Below are 20234 nucleotides of genomic sequence, written 5' to 3' on the forward strand. Positions count from 1 at the left end.
TCCTAAGAGTTAGTGGTGCACAACTATAACCCCAGCACTTGGAGGCTGAGTCTGCCTTAAATGCAAGCACAGCCTGATGGTTCATACCAAAATGAAGCAAAGTCTGTGGCTCAGAAGAGCTGTCTGGCTTGGGTACCACTTGATCTTTACTTAAGGACACCACACCAACAACAAATACCTCTTTTTTGTAGCCCTTTTACTGTTTTTCATAGCCACCCTCCTTCCCTTTGAAGTACAAGGTACACCTAGGTTTATTTCTCCTGGAGAGGAATGTTACATTTCTGAAATTCTTCAGATAACTTTAAAGAACTTGGTATTTGTCACAGTCTGATCCAGCTGCTCAGCTGCCATAGATGCACCCCAGAATTTATTTCCTCAGCATTCTAAGGTGGCAGCAGAGCTGCTCTCTTGTGCCTCTTCCTGCTTTGCAGTCAGCTGCCTTCTGAGTACCCTGGCCTGGCCTCTGGCATGCACACTGCTGGTGACCCTTCTGCTTATAAGCACACAAGTTCTACTCTGTTAGGGCCCAATACTGTGTCCTCACTAAGCTTCTGTCATCAAGACCCTGTGCCTCAGATACACCGAGTGTTAGAGCTTCCTTGTGGGAATTGAGGAAGTCACAGTCCCTACCATAATCTTATTCATCTTCAAGTCTTTACAAGTTGAGTCATTTGGTGCCATCTTTAAAATATAAAGATGTGTCTGGATAATTATAAATAAAGTTTCTTGTCTATATTTTCTTTTATTTATACCATATTTCTACAGTAGACATGCTTTAGAAATAACAAGATACATTAAAATTTTTAACTTAAGACTGAGTTGGCTAGGTAATGGTGTCGCACATCTTTAATCTCAGCGCTCAGAAGATTTAGGCAGGCAGATCTCTGTGAGTTCCAGGCTACCATGGTGGATCTGCAGAGGGTTCCAGGACAGCCAGTGCTACACAAAGAAATCCTGTCTTGAAAAACCAGAAAGAAAAAGGATTGAGGAGCCTCACATGTAGGCAGCCCAGGGCTCTGGTCTACCGCTTCCCCCATAACCCTGCACACGCATGCATGCACACACACACACACACGACTGACAATGGCTTCCAGTGCAAGGCACTCAGGAAAGCAGAAATGGTATTAAAAGCTAAGTATCAGATCTTTTTGTATTTCCATGGATGACCAAAAGGTTCTGTTCATATCCTCTGTAGCATGTGATGTGGTTAACTGGACCTCTAGTCTGTCTTTCTTGGTTGGTTGGTTGGTTGGTTGGTTGGTTGGTTGGTTGGTTGGTTGACAGAGTGTCAATGTGTAGCCCTGGCTGACCTGGAACTCACTCAGTAGACCAGGCTGGCCTCGAACTCCAGGGATTCCCTGCCCTTGTCTCCTGAGTCCTGAGATTAAAGGTGCATAGCACCCAGCTAGTCTACTCTGTCATTCTGTTGGATTCAGAGTGACTCAGAAGAAGTAGACTTGTGGTCAGTCACTTCTGTCATGCCTGAATGTACAGGCAGATGAAATTATCTGACAAATTTTTATGTGGTGTAATATAAATAACTACTTGGTTTACTCTCAGGGAATCCTGTATCAGCTGTGGTCACCTGCAACCTCTTTGTTGTACCTGCACTGAGAAAGATGCAGGGTATCTTGGATCCTCGGCCAACCATCATCAAAGCCAGGGTAAGGTTTCCTAATGACCAGGAACCAAAACTGAAGCCTGGTAACAATTGCCAACTGCTGAAAATAAATGCCTAGGATTTTAGATTTGTTTTTATCATAAATGTATTAATATTCTCTCCTTTATGGTGGAAAATAGAAAGGAAATTCACTTTTATTTTCCTCCAAAATAAAGAGAAATATCTCAGAAGTCAAAAGTATTGTCTGTTCTTCTAGAGTACCTTGATTGGATTCACAGCACCCACACAGCACTAGCTCACAACTGTCTGCAAACTCTGTCCCAGGGACTCTGATACCCTTTTCTTGCCTTCTCCTCAGGCAGGGTATACACATGGCATACAGACATACACAGGCAAAACACACATAAACTTAAAAATAAATAAAATGTTTTAAGTTTTAAATTTTAAAAGTACTTAAAGGAATCCAGAAAGCAGGGCCTCAAACTTCTAGTGGGTTCTTCTAGTGGGAACAAACCACCAAATAGAAATCAGCTGTCTCCACACATTAGACCTGTGTGGAGTAAGAGGTGAGAAACCATTTCCCCAGGGAAATTCATAGAGGACAGAAGTTGGCCTGCCTGCTTTTATGTGATTGCTGTTCAAAAAATTCAGAAAGGACAGTCAAAGGACTAAAAGAATCTGGCACTTCAGGAGGAAAAGGAAGATGTCCTGTTCAAACAGCACTGGTCAAACAGGAACCAATCACTGCAGTAAGTCATTTGGGAGTTAGAGTGCCTTTCTCTGCCAGCACTACTAGTCTAACTTGCTACCCAGATAACCATACATGGTCTGTAGTACTCGTGAATGAATTTATTGTCATCATATACTACAGAACCAAGGTATCAATTCTCAATACTTTGAAAGTAATTTATATGTGACACAATTTTATGATTAGTTGAACAAAAAAAAGGAACATAAAACACAGAAGAGGAAATAATAATAATAAACTATTACTCAAGATACATAGTATAAAAATATGTAAAACAGTAGGCAAGATAGCTTGGCGGATAAAGGCACTTGCTGCCAAGCCTGACAACCTGAGTTCAATCCCTGGGACCCACATGATCTCCTGAAAGTTGTCCTTTGACTACCCCCTCCCCCCCACACACACATGTATGCTGTGGCACTTGCATGTGCAAATGGACACATACACAGAAATTAAAAACGTTTTTGAAAATCTAAGCCATCAATAGTCATAACGTTGATATTTTTATTACTAGAGATTTGTGGTTGTAAGAAGATAAGACCATCTTGTTTCCCTAAAATATCACTTAAATTCTACTAGCCAGGCATAGTGTCCTGTGTCAGTCACCCCTCCCCCAGAAAGACCTTTCTTTGAGTAATCGCAAGGAGACAATACCTGGAATGTTTAACAAAATAAAAAACAGAGATGGAGGAAGAGGGAAGAAGAAAGGAGGGTAGGAAGGCCAGCCAGGAATGAAAAATTATGATCCAATCAAAAAGTCAAAATCCGAACAGTCAGATTTATACAGAGAACACAGTAATGGAGAATTCATTATAGTCACACTTACTAAACTGAGGAAGCAGTAGAAAAAAATCCACATTGTTCTAAGAGCCCCAAGACTTATCCAACACTGCAAACCTCTTTGGAATCCCTACGGGTATTTCTCATTTTAACATCCACCATCTCCTTCTTCAAACTGGCTACATAACAACCATGGACGTGGCTACTGAAATTTAGTACTGGAGAACACACACAAAGAAATTAAGAGAGAAGCACAAAATAATTTAGGAGCACTGGGAAGCTATGCTTCCAGCAAAGAAAATATAAGCAATATAAAACAGTCTATTGAAAACAGTTCTGTAGATGGGGAGGTGAATAATGCCCAGCACACGTTAAATCTGCAGTAAACATTGCTGGGTGGATGGATATTGAATGTGCTTGTCAGAGCTACCTCCTTTCAGTGTTAAGGTAGTGCTTCAGGTTCCTATTTCATAGGTCAGGGTCCTTGTAACACATAACAAAGGACTTTTTCATCTGTCCTTTCCTCCATTCTAAACACTGGCTTCTTAACATTCTTTCTTTTTTACCATAGCAACCAGCCCCTGGACTTCCTTATTAAAAATAAGATGGAAATGACCAAAATAGTAGAGTGACAAAGACATTATCTCTGCTTACTGTAGTTCTGAGAAATGATCAGGGGGCTAATTCACATCTCTTTCCCTCTTCATGCTGTAGTTATCATGTGATGTAAAACTGGACCCTCGCCCAGAATACCACCGGTGTATACTGACGTGGCATCACCAAGAGCCACTGCCCTGGGCCCAGAGTACAGGTCAGTCACTCACACCTGCACACCCATAAGACCCCATGCACTCGCTCTGAAAAGTGAACCACAGCACCAGCTGTGTCAGTCATGTCTTTTCCTTGGTGATAACAAAATGAATAATTGTACTTCTCTTTTTGAAAAGTTTGATGAAATAAGTTATTCTTAAATAATGTTTACTTATTTCACTGAACCATATTTTCTAGATAAACATTTGAATTATAAAAATTAAATTATATTTTTATCTATTAATTCAAGCAGCCCTTTGAACATTGATGGATGAGTAGGAAAGGAGTGCACAGTATGTGTTATCCTGAAATGTGAGGAGAAAGCAGAATTTATAATATAATCTTTTTGGACTCTACTATATTCTAGGTGCTGGTAAATCTTAAGGACACAGAAACCTGTGTTATTTTAGAGTTCTAGCTCTGAAAAAAGAGCTCTTCATATTAAACCTTTTTCCCCAATTTTTCTAGTCCTATTTTGCTCAAGTTTTGATTCAACTCCACAAAAGTATAAACTGCAAACATCAACAACAAACAATGATCCAGTACATGAGCCTTGCCATCACAGAGTTCTGCATGCAGTTTGGCCAGCAGCCTGCTTAGCAAGGCCTCAGCAGTGTGCCTCAGACCTTTTGCGTCCATAAGAGTTAGAGAAGAAAGTGTATAAAGTGACTTGGTACCTAAATGGTAGCCGCTATCACTGCTGTCCGTACGTTTAAAAAGGGCTCTATCTTTACACAAATGTAAGCTCACCTGGAGTGAGAATTTCTGTGGCATTTTGTATGATGCTATAAAATCCTATTTTATTCTTTTAAAATATATAGCATTTGTTTTTAAATTAAAACTTTAATGAGAAGGTGAAGGATCTAGGATATGAATTTCACCTGGAAAAGGTACAGAAAAGATTGATCATCTGTCTCCCTCCATCTTGGAGCCCTGCACTTCTATTTTCTGGCCTCTCCACATGACACTGATGCCTGTGCTGCAGTAATGAGAGTATTTCATTCCAGGTAATCAGATGAGCAGCCGTCTGATGAGCATGCGCAGTGCCAATGGATTATTGATGCTACCTCCAAAGACAGAGCAGTACGTGGAACTTCACAAAGGCGAGGTGGTGGATGTCATGGTCATTGGACGGCTATGATGGTGACCAACAGGAGAAAGTTTTGTTGCATGTCCACATATCATTGACTGTATCCTGTAATATGCAACGGCACAGCTAGTTTTTCTGATCTGGATAAAAGTTGATCTGTATAGTCAACATCTTGAACTATATTTCAAATGAATTTAAATACCTTTTAAAGAAAAAAAAACACCTAAGAATAAATCTCAACAGACAACTCTATTCTGATTATATCAAAGCAAAATTTTCCTTTCTTGCAAATTGCTTTGTGTGTTCAATGCTAGGTCTGATAGCGATAGCTTTTAGTAGACAGCAGTAGGTGCCTGCAGAACTTGTGTTTTTCTCATCTTTAAATACAACTACTTATGCTCTTAATCAAGGCTGTCTGCTTCTTTATACTAGTGTAGGCAACACTTGGATTTCCCTTCTTAGTATGCTTCATAACTGCTTTACAGAGAGCTTTTGCTTGTTCTTTATCATGTATCTCGTGTTTATGTGCACCATGCCAAAAGAGGAGACTGTGGGGAGGCACCGCCCTGCCGAGAGAACCTTCCCTGCTGAGCACCCAGGGAGGGACGGCCTCAGCCTCCTGGCACAGTACTCACAGGCAGTAACTGGATAGCTTTTATTTGAACAAACAAACTGGGGGAAATGCTTCCTTAAGTGCTGACAGCCTTTTTAACCAACACATTTAAAATTGTACAGAACAAAAATAAATCAAAGACTGATCTTGTACAGATATTAGTGTTACCAGCATTCATGTGGAAATCAAGAGCAAAAACAAAATAATGTTAAACAACTCTGTACCATAACATTTTCTGTAATGATAATGAAACTTAATGAATAAAAAAAAAATCCTTGATCATTATTTAAAAACGTATTGTGCAGCCTTGTTATTTAGAAAGAGAAGATTGTTGCTCCATTCTGACAGAACTCTTCCTAGGTAAGAGAATACTTAAAATACCCTAATAAGGTTTCACAGTATGAAAGATTGAAATTATGGTCTGATACAACATTGTATCTTAGGTGTTTAGAAAAAATAATAGCATTGGAGTCAGTAAGTAAGAGAACTGCCCATCTTCTGATCTTACTGGTGATGGCTGGATAAATAGTAAGCATAGCCAGAAGAAAGATGCCTTATTGTTTAGGAAAAATATTCTTCTCTTAGGTATCAACTTTGGATATGTACAGTTCTTTGAAGTAAAGAGAAAAATAAGTTATGAATCAGAAAATGTCAGATGAGTGCCTGGAATTTTAGGTGTTGGGTTGGGTTGGGTTTGGATTGGGGTTGGGGGTTTGGGGGTTGGGTTGGGTTGGGTTGGGTTTCTTCAGGCAGATTCTCACTATATAGCCCTGGTTGTCCTGGAACAGGATTAACCTGGCTCTACCAACCCCGTGACGAGATTGAAAGTGTGTGCCACCACAGCTGGCATTAGAAATTTATTAAATACTGTTTGAAAAGAATAGAAATGTGGAGGTTTGTGCTGACATTTGAAAGTACACTTAGTGATGTCTCTTTTAATGAAAACTTGGAGATATTTTTCAAGCCATGTTAATAGAAAGACACTATGTTCTATAGAGTATGCTTAGTAAATTAGACTTAAAAACAAAATAACAGATCACTATATCAAAGACAAGGAAAGGAAAACCTTGTTCTTTTAATGACATTTGCTATTTTCAGGGTTAAAGTTAAATGTTCTATTGTTTGTCTTCTGGATTTACAGGTGAAGAAAAGATGAGTTAATAGATCTGATGGAAAACACATAATTCTTTATGTTCATTTAAAAAATAAGCACCTACTATGTGTGTGGGTACAAAATATGCCATACTAGTACACACAACTCCCAGAAACAAAATGAAGTAGCTGTAGCTGTACTCTACTCCATCAGGGAAAAACAAAAGCTGTACAAGGAGCTGTATTTGTATATTTCATAGTGCATGAGAGAGTCTGCTACCTGTGACAAATGCCATCATACAGACCTAAAAGGTTAGAGAGCTCCAGTGCTGACTCAGAGCCCCTTAGAATTTATGGATATGGAAGTCCACATGTATAGCTGTAGTAAAATATGTACAGTGAAACAGTCCATAAGCAACTACTGTATGCCAGGCATTGTTCAAAGCACTTCCTGTTTACTCTAACAAAACCCTTGTGGTTCCTATTACAGATAAATAAACCAGGGCAGAAATGTGTTTGTAGTCACATAGCTCACATAGCTAGCACAGAAAAGCAACAAGGTTCAAACTTGCAGCCACGGCCCCAGAGTCCACTGAACTATGGAAACAGGTTGATATGAGACTTCACTGGGGGAGGGGGGCAATAAGATCTTTAAAACTCAGACTGTAAAGTTCTTGAATCCCATGTGAAGCCATCTGGATTTAGTCTAAGGACAAAAACTATTAAGATACTTTTGATCAAGGATGTATGAGCAGAGCTGCACATTTAGGACCAATGTTCTGGAAGTTTCAAAAAGATCCAGTTAAACTAGAGAGAGGTACAAGATGCCAGTTGGGAGAAAACTGAGGTGGTGCTGGCTAGAGTGGCTGGTGAGGAAGAGGGACAGGCGGGCTCACTGCTGGAGAAAACAATAGGAAGAATTCATAAATAATACAAGCTCTGGAGAGGAAACAGCTAAGAAATGAATCCAGGTCTTTAGTCAGAAAATGTTAGACAACTAATGAGAAAAATCACAGAAGTTCATTTTGTAGAAGAGTATTTAAAAGTTCTGATTAGTTCAAAAATGTCCTGGCTGGAGATGGACAACTCAGGAGCTCACTCACATAACTCACCCAAGAAGCCAGCCAGGCGGGGCCTCAGGGTATTGGAGAAAGACTGGAATGAAAAATACATGTAGAAGACAGGGGAAGGAGCTCAGCATCCCTCAAGGAAAGGGAATCAACTACCAGACGCAAAAGAAATAAGAATGAAGTCCCAAGAATATGAATGAAATAGGAAAAATGTTAATTAGGCAGTCATTTATAAACTGTAAGAGTAGAATTTCAATAGTGACAATGAAACTCATTAAAAATTACAAACTGAATATAAATGCTTTGGTGTGAAGCTGTGTGTGAGAAAACATGCTACTTCAAACTGACAGCAGTGTGGAAGCGGGGTTTGAGTAAGGAGAAATAGCAGCTGAGGGCACATAAAAAGTTAACAGACTTCTAAATGAGGAACATGATGAGAGAGCTCTGAGCTTAACCACCCCAGTGGCCCAGTAAACCTGGAGAAGAAAAGACATTTTTCTTTCAGAATTAGAAAATGGAGAAGACAAGGCATTTGAAGTGGCTACAGGGAACTTTGAAAGTTTTGGATCAGTGAAATGGTTCTACTTTAATCTGTTTAATCTATTGATCAGTGCCATTCAATATACTCACATTAAGTGACCAAAACTAAGAATTAAGCATACATACTATAGTCAAGTTTTCTTTGTCTTAGTAATGTAAATTTAAATAAAAGGCTAAATGGTACTTTTAGATTTTTATTGCTGTACAGAAGTTAACTGGAGCTCTACGTTCTCATATTGTGAGCCGTATCACACAATGGAACATAGAACATAAACAGGTCGTTTTCTAAGTAAATGTTAAAGTGATGTTGCAAGTAGATTCTTTGGATGACTTTACATTTTTAAAATTCTTGGCTAACAAACACAGCTTTGCAGCTCTAACCACTGCCAATCGCGATCTTCAAGAAACTCCACCAAGGTAAGCATCTCCTCTCAGTTACAGAAAGTAGCAATGTATGGCCTTACAGAATCAAAGCACACTGTGCTGTTAGTCCACTGTTGATTTTTCTAGAACTAAATAACATATTGTATTCCGACAAGCTTATTAGTAAGTACTGTGCTTGACTCTCTTGAAAGAATTACATTCTACAGAGTCCACCAGTAAATTAGCATAAAACTGAAAGATGAAAAACTTGCTCAATTCTGGCCTTTTTTCTCTGTTTCCTTTGTCTTTGTTTTGTCTATTTTTTTTAAAGAACAATGCTTCTATGTAGCCTTGGCTGGGTGGGAACTTGATATTAGACCAGGCTAACCTTGGGTTTGCAGTAATTCTCCTGCTTCTGCTTCTGAGCACTAGGTGTACAAGTGTGTGCACAATATCTGTCTCATGTATCTAGTCTTTTACAATAATTCAGTTCATTTAAGAAATATTATCCTAAGTTCATACAAGATGCTTGGCTCCACCGTAGGCACCAAGGGTATGAGGATTAATAAGATTAATGCGGCCTTCCTGGTAACCAGTAACAAAGTATGAGAAAGGAGATATATATGTATGTGTGTGTGTATAATTATATATATAATTATACCAATGCAGTGGTTCATTAAAAGAATGAGCAGAGTACTAAGTCAGGTTCTCAAGTACAGTCAAGATGCAAACATCTTATGAAAGGCAGAAATCACAGTTGGTAATCCCACAGGGAGACAGTAGTAGAGGGAAAACAAGACGTTGGTGAAAGCACAAAAGAAAAAATCCCAGAAGTGATGAGAGGAAACAGGTAAAAACTAGGGCTGGGGAGAGCTTCAAGAGAAATTTAGAGTAATCAGACGTAGCAACTCAGACGCTTTGGAACAGGGCTCAATATCCAGGGAGAGAATCCAGCAAAGCTGCAGGTTTGGACAGTGTAAGGAATTAGAATGAAACAAAACATAAAAAAATAGTGCAGGCTGTTGCTGTTGTCAAGGTGACATTGACAGAAACAAGGCAACAGGAAGGAACACAAGTCCTCTCTCCTACTCATTCCCAAGTTCCTTCTAGTGTAACGCAACCTATTGTGGATCCTAACAAAGCCAGTGGGACGGAGAAAGCAATGTACTTCTCAGGGAGCTCCAGCGTTCACCTAGAACAGGTGACATTTGAGCTGATTTCTGAAAAATGAAAATAAGCCCCAAGTGGGACGTGCAGAGGTAGGGATTTCAGACCAGAAAGGACAAAAGGACCGGAGCTTCAGTAAGGAAGTCCTCAGTGCAAGAGGGATGGGGGTGTATTCTGAAATATGGACCAGCACCACATGAAGCTGACTGCCACCACAGTGTGAAGGCTTTGGGGGTTTAATACTCAATCCATCTCCTGCCTACAGGATATATCACCAAGAGCACCTAAAGATCCTGACAGTTTAAGAAAGAAGTCAGTAAACACCAACTGAATGAAAGGCATCATACTAAACAAAGGTTCCTATAAACGAACAGTGCATTCTGTCTTGCACCTGTTCCTCTGCTCACATTTTATTCCCTAGTCAAGGGCATCAACATGAACCCAGTATGCAGAGCCAAAACTTTTGTCATCTTGCATCTTTCTCAGCTCCCACACATTCAGTGAGTCACCAAATTCTGACTCTACTCGAAGTTCCCAAATTACCCTCTCCTTTTCTTTCCCTCCACCCCTTCATCGGTCCCAGCCTGCAGAATTGCTCTCCTCAAACCTTTCCTTTACATTGCTATTGGAGTGACCAAACCAGATTAAATCTGGAAAACCTCTACAGCTGATGATCTCAGAGCCAAGTCAGGGCACCTGAAGCTCTCCACCACACTTCCCCAAGCAAGCAGCTGCTGCCTTGAATTCTGTCACTTGATGCCTCCTGCCTTTGTCTAGACTGATTACTCTTTCAGTGTTTCTCAGAGGGATTTAAAAGTGTGGCTCAGTGGCAAAGCACACACAAGGCCCTGGGCTTGAGAGACAGAGAGAACAGAGAAAAGCCAAATGAAATAACCCAGCTTTAGCTCGGGCATTTCATCTTCCAAGGGAACATCCCTAAAGCCAAAGGGAACATAGAACAAGGTGAACCTCAACCATGTTCCCAGAGTCCTTCAGGCACCCTTTGATGGCCACATCACATGGAATCAGTCTGTTCAGGGGCCACTTCTGATGACAAGTTCTCTTAGGGAAGCCTCTGCTCATCTCTTTGGCCCACCATGGGTGGTGTCTTCAGTAGCAGGTGCTCAACACTGAACTGACTGACAGAACTGACATTGTACAGCTTCACCAAGGAGCCGGGGTCAACATAGGAAGAAATTCTACTACTCCAAGCTTACCATGCAGTTGAGAGGACTCCATGCAGACACCTGTCATATAAAGGCAGAGAACTAACAGGTCATGCATCTTTGACCTGGTGCTTCAAATCCATGTTTATACCAAGTCATAAATATGTTTTATGCATGTTAACGGTAAATCTAAAGGTATCTAAAGGTAAATATTCAGATCATGTCATTTATATTTCTCTTGATATGTTTTAACTATATATCAGTATCATCAAAAATATGAAAGTAATACCAGAGGATTTTATCCAGCTGCTTCAGAAATGATGCCATCAACAATGATGAAATCAGATTTATGCAAAAATGTTTTCTGAACAGGATAATAGGTAAGTGGTGATCATGAAATAAACATGTTGTGTGAGGGATAAATAGCATGCTAGAGTTATGAACAGACGAGAAATTGCCCATCAGAGCCAGGCATGGTAGTACGTTCGAGTAATCCCAGCACTCTAGAGGCTGAAGTAACACATTGCTGAGAGCTTGAGAGCAGCCTGAGTCCATAGCAAGATCCTACTGAGAAAGTAAATCTGTCCATATGAAAATGGCACTCAGTATAGAAAAGGCAACAGAGTATCCAGAGCAAAGTATCAGTGCACCTGCTTGCTTAGGCCTACACAGAGTCTCCTTTTTCCTGAAAGCTACCAGGTCTCCAAAACCAGTTACAGTTCTCATAAAGGATCAGACACTTCGTGTTTATTCTGAGGGGCCAAAATACTCTTTAGACCCTGCCCAACCAAGCATTTGAATCTAGAACTTAGGGACCTGAGTGAAGTGAATTCACCAAGGTAGCAGCCCCTCTCTTAGCCCAGATGTTCAGCCAGCATCCCTTTGTGTCCTTCATCCTCATTTGCAGCAAGAAAGTACCAACACAGGTTTGTATCTCCAGCACATGAGCAAAACACTGAAGTATGACGGGATGCAGAGGATCTCCTAAACACAGAGAACAAAGACAGAAGGGGATGGTTTTATCTTATTCCTTCATCCAACAACTTGAGTGCCTACTTAGCATGTGTCCAGAATATAGCAGATGAAGATACAAAGGTAAAAGAATCAGGCGGGACGCCTGGTCCTCAGTTGTTTCTAAACATTGTTGGCCTTTGTTAGAAGCTTTGGAGTTTTTTGTTTTGTTTCTTGGTTTTGCTTTGGTGGAGATGGGAGGAAGTTGTTTGCTTTTGTTTTGTTTTGTTTTTTTGTTTGTTTGTTTTTTAGATAGGATCTTACAGACTGACCTCAAACTTACTGTGTATCCTACACTTGTTTCAAACTCATTGAAATCCTCCTGCCTCTGCCTCATAAGTACTGGAATTGCAAGTGTGAGCCACCATGGACAACTTGAAGTTTTTTTCTTCAAATGGCTCAAAATGCTTTGGAAGTCTCTGAAAACCAGGGTTGAATGATATATTAACAACTGAATGATAAATGTATTTTCAATTTTTTTATATCTTTTTCAGCCACACATCATCAGAATGGCTTTTCACAAAAAAAAAAAAAAAAAAAAAAAAAAAAAAAACCCTCCATAGAGCTTACTTCACAGAGCCTCAGAACTCCCAGCTGCCCTTGTCTGAGTCTCAGGAGTGCTGGCAGCAGCTATCTCATCTCAGGGGCTGTTTGGTTTTTCAGCTACTCCTACTCAATGCCCTTCTTACTTCAGAGCTATGTCAGTCCATTGTGATGCAGGAGCTGTTGGAACAATGCCAGGCAGCTCTTCACCAGGTGCTTAGCTGCCTGTCCAGCACACAGAAACACCTTTGCTAAAGAAATGTGAAAGGAGAAGCAGAAACGTGCTATTTGGACACAGTTCTCCTGTTTGACATCCAGGAGGTTTCCGAGATCTGTTTCAGCAGATTCTATGTAAGTTTGTGTCAGTTAGAGCAACCTGGATATGAGCCTGAAGACGAGGGGAATGGAGAGTTTGATTAGTACTGCTTATCTGTGGCTAGAGTGTCTTTCTTTCCCTCTTCCTCTTTCCCCTGGTTCCATATCTTTGTACCTCAACTAGAAGAGTTAAAAGCTTAGAGACTAGTTGATGACTGACCTTCTTTTACTTAGAACTAATCTCGCTGAGCCTGTGGAGATAGTTCAGTGGATACAGTAGGTCCTGAGTTCAATCCCTAGAACCTACATCTAAACTTGATGCAATGGCACCTATTTATAACCCTGGCACTGAGAAGATGGAGACGAGCAGGACCCAAGGGCTCCCTGGCCAGCAAGCTCACCTGCTTGGCAAGTTCTGTGCCAATGAGAGACCTTGGAGCTGACCAAAAGGTGGATGGCATCTAAAGAACAAAACCAAAAATTGTCCTCTGACCTACACGTACATGTATACACAGGAATATACATACCCTTCATTGATAGTTTACATTTGAAATGAAAGCAAGCTTTCTGAGTTGCTTTTAAATTAAGAGTTTTTATATCACGATTCCAATTTTGTCCCACTGGTGACTGAGACTAGAATAGAACTGAGTTCATTAGCGGACTCATTTGTAATTACCCAAGTGGAAGAGAAGACCCTAATACAGGGTCCAACGTTCAAAGCTGAAAAGCTGAGAGGGAAGCACATCAAGAAAAAGAGAGGCCATGACAGTCATTACTTCTCAGACCTGCAGCTGAAATGGCAAACTAGAACAGTGGTAAACATGGCTTTAAAATATTCCTGGTACTACATTAGAAATGACAGAGGCTGAGTTGCTGGTGCACATATATATATAGTCCGGGCTACTAGGGAAGCTGGAGTGGGAGGGTCAAGAGTTCAAGGCCATCAGTGTCATCATCAAGAGGAATTTTAATGAGTGACAGATAGGCAAGGGCCATTTAAGAGCTAATATATAATTAGACACAGTAATAGCACAGTAAAAGAAAAGACCACAAGAGAATATGAGTCTCAGGTCTATGGAATTCTTTCAACTTTGCTGTTTGAAAATTACTTTTAAATATTAGAGGGAAAAGATTGCATTGGAAATGGTAAGTAGACAGTATTTATAGACAACATTAAATATGTTTGGGCATCTTCTTGTATTAGTTAGAAAACCCAACCAAAACACTTCCAAACTGGTTCCTAAGCCCTTACTCTTGTCCTTTCCGCTGTTCCATTAACATTCAAGCTGCCACACTTCTAAAAGATCCAGACAAGTACATCTTCTCAGAAAACAGCATCAGCACAGCACAGGGATGCCTCTGTTCGTACTGTCCTTCCTTCTGGATCTTGGTCATCCTTGACATCAAGTCCCCATATGACAAGGCTGAAGCAGCTCAATCCTGGCTGGTGCTAGCACACTGTTGTCCTGTGGACTTCTAGTCCCAGTCCCATGACTGGCAGTGGTTTCTGGCCTGTAATTGGATATAATATGGAGCCTTTCTGAAAATTACAGTGCAGCTCTGTAGAAAAGAACGGCAGAGCTGCTGAAGGGAAGGATCTCCATCCAACTGGAACTGGAAAACAGACATGTGAGAGGGAGGCCCAGGGTAAGAGAAAGGGCAAAGTCTAGAGAGATCTGCTAATGGCAGAGGAATTAGGGACTGGATGCCTGTGCAGTGCTGCAGTGCTGTAGAAGGCCTGGCCTGCAATATTGCTATGCTTCTTGCCTGTTTAGCTCAGGGCATTAGGTAGGCCTAGCAAAACTCATAAATTGTTAGAAAAATATAAACTATAATTGAGAAAATTCTGTTGTGTTTTCGTTTTGGTTGGAGTTAAAGTTTTTTGAGACAATTTCATGTAGCCCAGGCTGACCTCAAACTTGCTATGTGGTTGAGAACAACATTTTATTCCTGACTCTCCCCCTTCCAAGAGCTGGGTTACAGGCACACACCACCACACATAATATACACAACTCTAGAAGAACAAATGAGAACAGATGAATCTGCACATCCATGAAGTGCCCACAGTGACCTCTAGTTACCTGCTCTGCTCCTCTGTTTTAATTACACATTATTTAGCACAAAGATATTAGAATTATATACATTAACCAGTGATTAACATGCCTAAACTCTAATATTAATGCTTATTTTTGTTCTATATTCTAGATTTCCATGCCTATAATGTCCATAAAATACTTTTGAAATCTAACAAATAATTTATTTAAATAAGTTTACTTTGTTGTTTAAAATACTTATGGTATCTACAAATGAGTAGCCTATTATCATGAATAATGTTGCAGATTTTACTGGTCAAAACTCTCTGTGACAGCCTGTCAACAGAAAGACTGTGGTCACCCCAACCCTTGGCAAGCAGTGGCCACAGATGATGAACCAGAGACTCGGTGGCATGTCTCATTTACACTCATTAAAAGTATATCCATAGATAATGATGACATTTTTCTAAATTAAATTATAGTGATTGTGACAAGACTTTGTACCTATAATAAAAGTCATTTCACTTGTAACCTTTAAATAAGCCATTTTTAAAACTAATGCAAGCAGGGCACAGGGGTGTGTCTCCAGTTCCAACCTCAGGAACCTTAGGCAGAAGGAAAACTTGAGTTCGGGAGATTATCAATGTGGAAAACATCCCTCAAAAATGATAACAAAATCATCTAAAGATAAAATTATTATGAAAACAAAACCATCATTAGCATTAATCCCACACAATTTAGAATTATTCTGGAGAATTTTTTGGTTGTTTGGTAACAAAGTCTCACTGTAGCTCAGGCTGGCCATGTATTCATGTTCCCTCTGTATCCTTCTCAGTAGTGCTAGGATTATACCACCACATCCAATGGCAAAACCAAAAATTGTTTCAGGCCACCAAATGAATAACACTTCACAGGTTGTGGCTAAGAGGCCAGGCTTCTCTTGCAAGGTAACCCACTGCAAGGAAGAAGAAGAGAGTACAGGACATTCATGGGAGTAGAACCCTGAACCCATCTGATTGTCTTTAAGAGAGAATCACTTCTCAGTCATCAGTTTAACCACTAGGCATCATTATGTTGGGCATATCTTACAAGAGATTATGATGCTCAAAACAGCTCTACACTGTGATTGGTAACTACTATAGTTTTCAATGTTTAATGTTATGGAGAAATTTTCATTATCATATGTAACTAAGTAGAGACCTATTTGTAAAACTAGAAACCAAAATCTTACTGCATCTCTAGGTACTGAGAGTTTCCCTATTAATAGTGTGTACTAGTATTGGGGAGGAGGGCCAAGCTGCCTTCACAGGCCATTCCTCTGTCATCCCATCAGTCTTGTTGAAGTCGTTGGAGAATATAGGTTGCAGATAATATCAAATCACAGTTCATAAAAACACTAGTCAAAATTCTAGCTAGAAAATGGCTCTGTAGTTAAGAGCTCTTGTTGCTCTTGCAGGGGACCTGGGTTTGGTTGTGTGGTGGCTCACAACTCCAGGGGATCCAGTGCCCTCCTCTGACTTTTATAGGCATAAGACATGCACATGGTTATATATGTATGTGTAGGCAAAACACTCATATACATAGAATCTACTTTTAATGGTTGCTTGAAAAAAACCATAAAGGATTGTATTTGCCTAAAAATATGCAATATGTGTGTGTGTGTGTGTGTGTGTGTGTGTGTTAAATGAAGTCATGCCACATAGGATGCTCCCCCAGAAGATCCACAGTCTAACAAAAACCCCATTACTGGGTATGATAACCTCTGTTCCAGTTGTTGGTCTGGGGAGTCCAAGATTCTCCTAAAATAATATAGACTATTGCTATTCCCCTTGGTTGCCTCCCAGAAGTTGAAGATGAGTCCCTATTGCTGAAGACACCAAGCACTTTGGATATAGGACTTGGAAGATTCCAACTGGACCTAACCCAAAAGCCTGCCCTGAAGACTAGCTTTCAGAGTGTCAGGAGGTGCTATATGCATGCAAGCTTTCAAGAGAGGATAATAATCAATAGTATTATCAGCTGTGATGCCTGTGAGCCAGTGACCAGCATGGCAAGATAGCCCTAAAGGAACAGTAGTGGCACTAATATCTTGGCAGTAATCAACAGCTGTCTGACTGGACTTTAAGGCCTGGTCAATAGGAGGGGAATCATGGCTGATATTGGAAGTGTATCAAACTATCCATGATTAGTGAAGTCATGGATCTTCAAGAAGAACCTACTACTGCTACTTTCCTAAATGAGTATGTCTTAATTGCATTTAAATTCGTAACCTTATTACCACAGATCAGTGTACCTCTCACCCTGAATCCAAGAAGTTTCCTTTTTAGCAGATGGAGACCATTACAGAAAACCACAACTAGTCCACATGGAGAAAACAACTGGCCATAGGGTGCCCATGTCTACCTCAGTTGATGCATCTACAACACAATCTTTACACCTACTGTTCAGGGAACATCTTAGAAGAGGGAATAGAAAGATGATTAGAACCAAAAGACCAGGAAATCTGCTTTGAGATTGTATCTTCTAGATATGACAAGGAAACTACACCCATGAAATCTCAACAACATAGCTCTTTCTAAACAAGACCAGAACAATTACAATACTAGTTGACAGGCCAATCTGTTTGTGGGAAATCTCATGAAGCCCCACCCTAGATGAAGAGCTACAGGCAATTAATGACTACTGAGAGAGGGAGTGTAATCTTCCCCAGAAATGAGCCTCCTACTTGGTTATCCAATATCATACAGTCAGCCCTAAAAGTATATACATACAAGCAACATTTATACAGACTCAGAGAGTTGCATTTATATAATTATTCATTCTTGTATTTCATATCCATGTGACAATAATAAAGAAAAGGGCCATTAACTTGTGAGAAAGTGAAAGGACATGGGAGAGATTGGAGGAAAAGGAGAATATCATGTAATTACATTTTAATTAAGAATAAAATTTTTAAAATTCACTCAAAATTCAATATAATAAAGTAATTTCAGCACAAACATTCACACACACACACGCAAACCAACCAAACAACAACAAAACACTTCAAATATGGTAAAAGAGGCTGGCACATTTGCTGCTCTTTCACTGACCTCACTTTGGTTTTCTGAACACTCAAGACAGACGAAGAGAGGCAAGACTCACTTATGGCTCCCTCCTAGTACTTCTTTCTTCTCTTCTCTCTCTGTGTCCTGAATTCCTAGATAAGCCTGTTCCTCAGGGATATCATCTATCAAGTGGGGTTGTTTTAAAATTGTTTTTCATTTTTATGTGTGTGGGCATGAATGTGTGTGAGTGTGTGTGTGTGAGTGTGTGTGTGAGAGTGTGTGTGTGTGATATGAACATGGATGTATGGCTGCCTAAGCACATGTTTGTGTATGCAGATGTCAGAGGAGAAGTCAGGTGTCTTCCTCTACATCTCTCTACCTTGTCCCTTTAAGACAGAATTTCTCACTGAACCAGGAGCCTGCCATTTTGGTTAAGCTGGCTAGCCAGCAATCTCTGGAAATCTTCCTGTCTTTGCCTCCCAACACTGGGGTTATAAGTATGTCCACCATGGCTAGCATTTTGCCCAGGTGCTAGAGATTGTATAGCAAGCACATATCCATTGAGCCATCTACATAGCCTCTCTTCTTAAGGGCATCATAGAGGCGACAATGACTGCACTGAGGAAGGACATTCTTAGTGGCAATGTAGCATCTATTGGTAAGCAAGTATATACAAATATAAGACATACCTCTAACAAGTGATGTCTTCAGTTTCTTGGGGTGATTTTGTTTCAGAGATGTATATTCTATCATCCATCTCTAAATAAGCAAGAGTTGAATGTAAAATACTATAGGCTACAAAAAGAAATAGAAAAAAATAGTATCTATGCAACCCAATACTTACTTTGAATTTCCCCACCCAGTATTTATTCATCGCTCTTCTGTGCTATCGTCTTCACATTTAAAATGTTTTATTTATTTAATGCATGTTGTGTGCATATACACTCACCATGATGTACATATAGGGATAAGAAGAATACTGTGGGTGTTAATTCTCTTCTTCCACCATGAGGATCCCAGGAATCAACTCAGGTGGTCAGCATCTTTAGTAGCTAAGCTAGCTCACTTACTCTGAGACCTTCCAAGTCTTTGATAATTCTGCTACTTTTGTACTAGGCTTTCTTAATCTTAACAGAAGGTGTCAACAAAAGCTTCAAGTAGCCATAGGAACACAATTTTAATAACTGCTAAGTACAACCAAGGTAGCACAGTCTGTATTGCTTCCTTTGCCTTGTCACCTTGGACCTTCCTTGGCCATACAGGGAGTGTCACACCAATTATTAGTTTGGGTTCCAGTCATGTAAGTCCATGATAAGGTGTCCAGAAGGGCTTAGTCAGTAAAGCACTTGCCACACAAACATGAAGGTCTGAGGTCAGATCCCCAGAACACATGTAAAAAGCAGGCATAGTGGCATGGACCTGTAATCCCAGTGTCAGGGGAGCAGAGACAGGAAATTCATAACAGTAGCAAAATTACAGGCATAAAGTAGCAGTGAAATAGTTATATGGTTGGAGGTCACCACGAGACGAGGAACTGTATTAAAGGCCGCAGCATTAGGAAGGTTGAGGAGCACTGTGCTAAGGCTTGCTGTCCAGAAACTGTAACTGAATCAGTGAGCTCCACCTTCAGTGAGAAACCCTGTCATATGTGCATGAACACGTATATAAGCACATAACACACATGCACACACTCTTGCAAAGAAGGCCAAAGTAAATGAGAACCAGCAGTAGCAACTGGACTCAAATCCCCCATTCTGATGACTCCCAGACCCTACAGTAGTAGTGAAGGAGCAATGATGCTCACCTCTCATGGTGGTTGGAGAAAGAAAAAGAAAAAAATGTAAAGGAGCCCAGGACGAGAGCCCAGGACGAGAGCACGCCCTCATATGTCCCTTGTGGTCTACTCCATCTAGTTGCCTCTATTTCTAAAAGTTGTCACCACTTCATAGGAATGCCATCTATAAATCCACTGGTGGATGAACTCACTGATGACATCAAAGCTCTCAAGGCCCAATCTGTAAGCCTCTAACACATGATCCTATTGAGGACACTTAACATCCAAACCATAAAACCCATCTGTATTAGTTACAAGATTCTAAGGCTTAGACCTCAACCTATGAAACAGAATGTATAGAAATGATGTTAGCAGCTGTGTATAATCCCTTGTTTTCTGCATTTGTTTTTGTCACAAAAGCTACATCATGAAAAGGAGGAAGCCCAAACTGAAG

General features: G+C 40.3%; 1 protein-coding gene across 1 annotated transcript in view; it reads left to right on the forward strand.

The window, feature by feature from the left end:
- Gphn (gephyrin) overlaps nt 1-5956 on the forward strand; it is a 442000-nt gene extending 436044 nt beyond the window's left edge. The window contains exons 21-23 of the mRNA XM_028788870.1: nt 1561-1664; nt 3861-3957; nt 4964-5956. Coding sequence (XP_028644703.1) covers nt 1561-1664; nt 3861-3957; nt 4964-5097 — 335 coding nt within the window. The 3' untranslated portion in view covers nt 5098-5956. The remainder of the gene's footprint in view (nt 1-1560; nt 1665-3860; nt 3958-4963) is intronic.
- Nucleotides 5957-20234: the final 14278 nt, after the last annotated feature.

The sequence above is a fragment of the Grammomys surdaster genome, unplaced genomic scaffold (assembly GCF_004785775.1).
Source record: "Grammomys surdaster isolate TR1022 unplaced genomic scaffold, NIH_TR_1.0 127, whole genome shotgun sequence".
Classification (NCBI taxonomy): Eukaryota; Metazoa; Chordata; class Mammalia; order Rodentia; family Muridae; genus Grammomys; species Grammomys surdaster.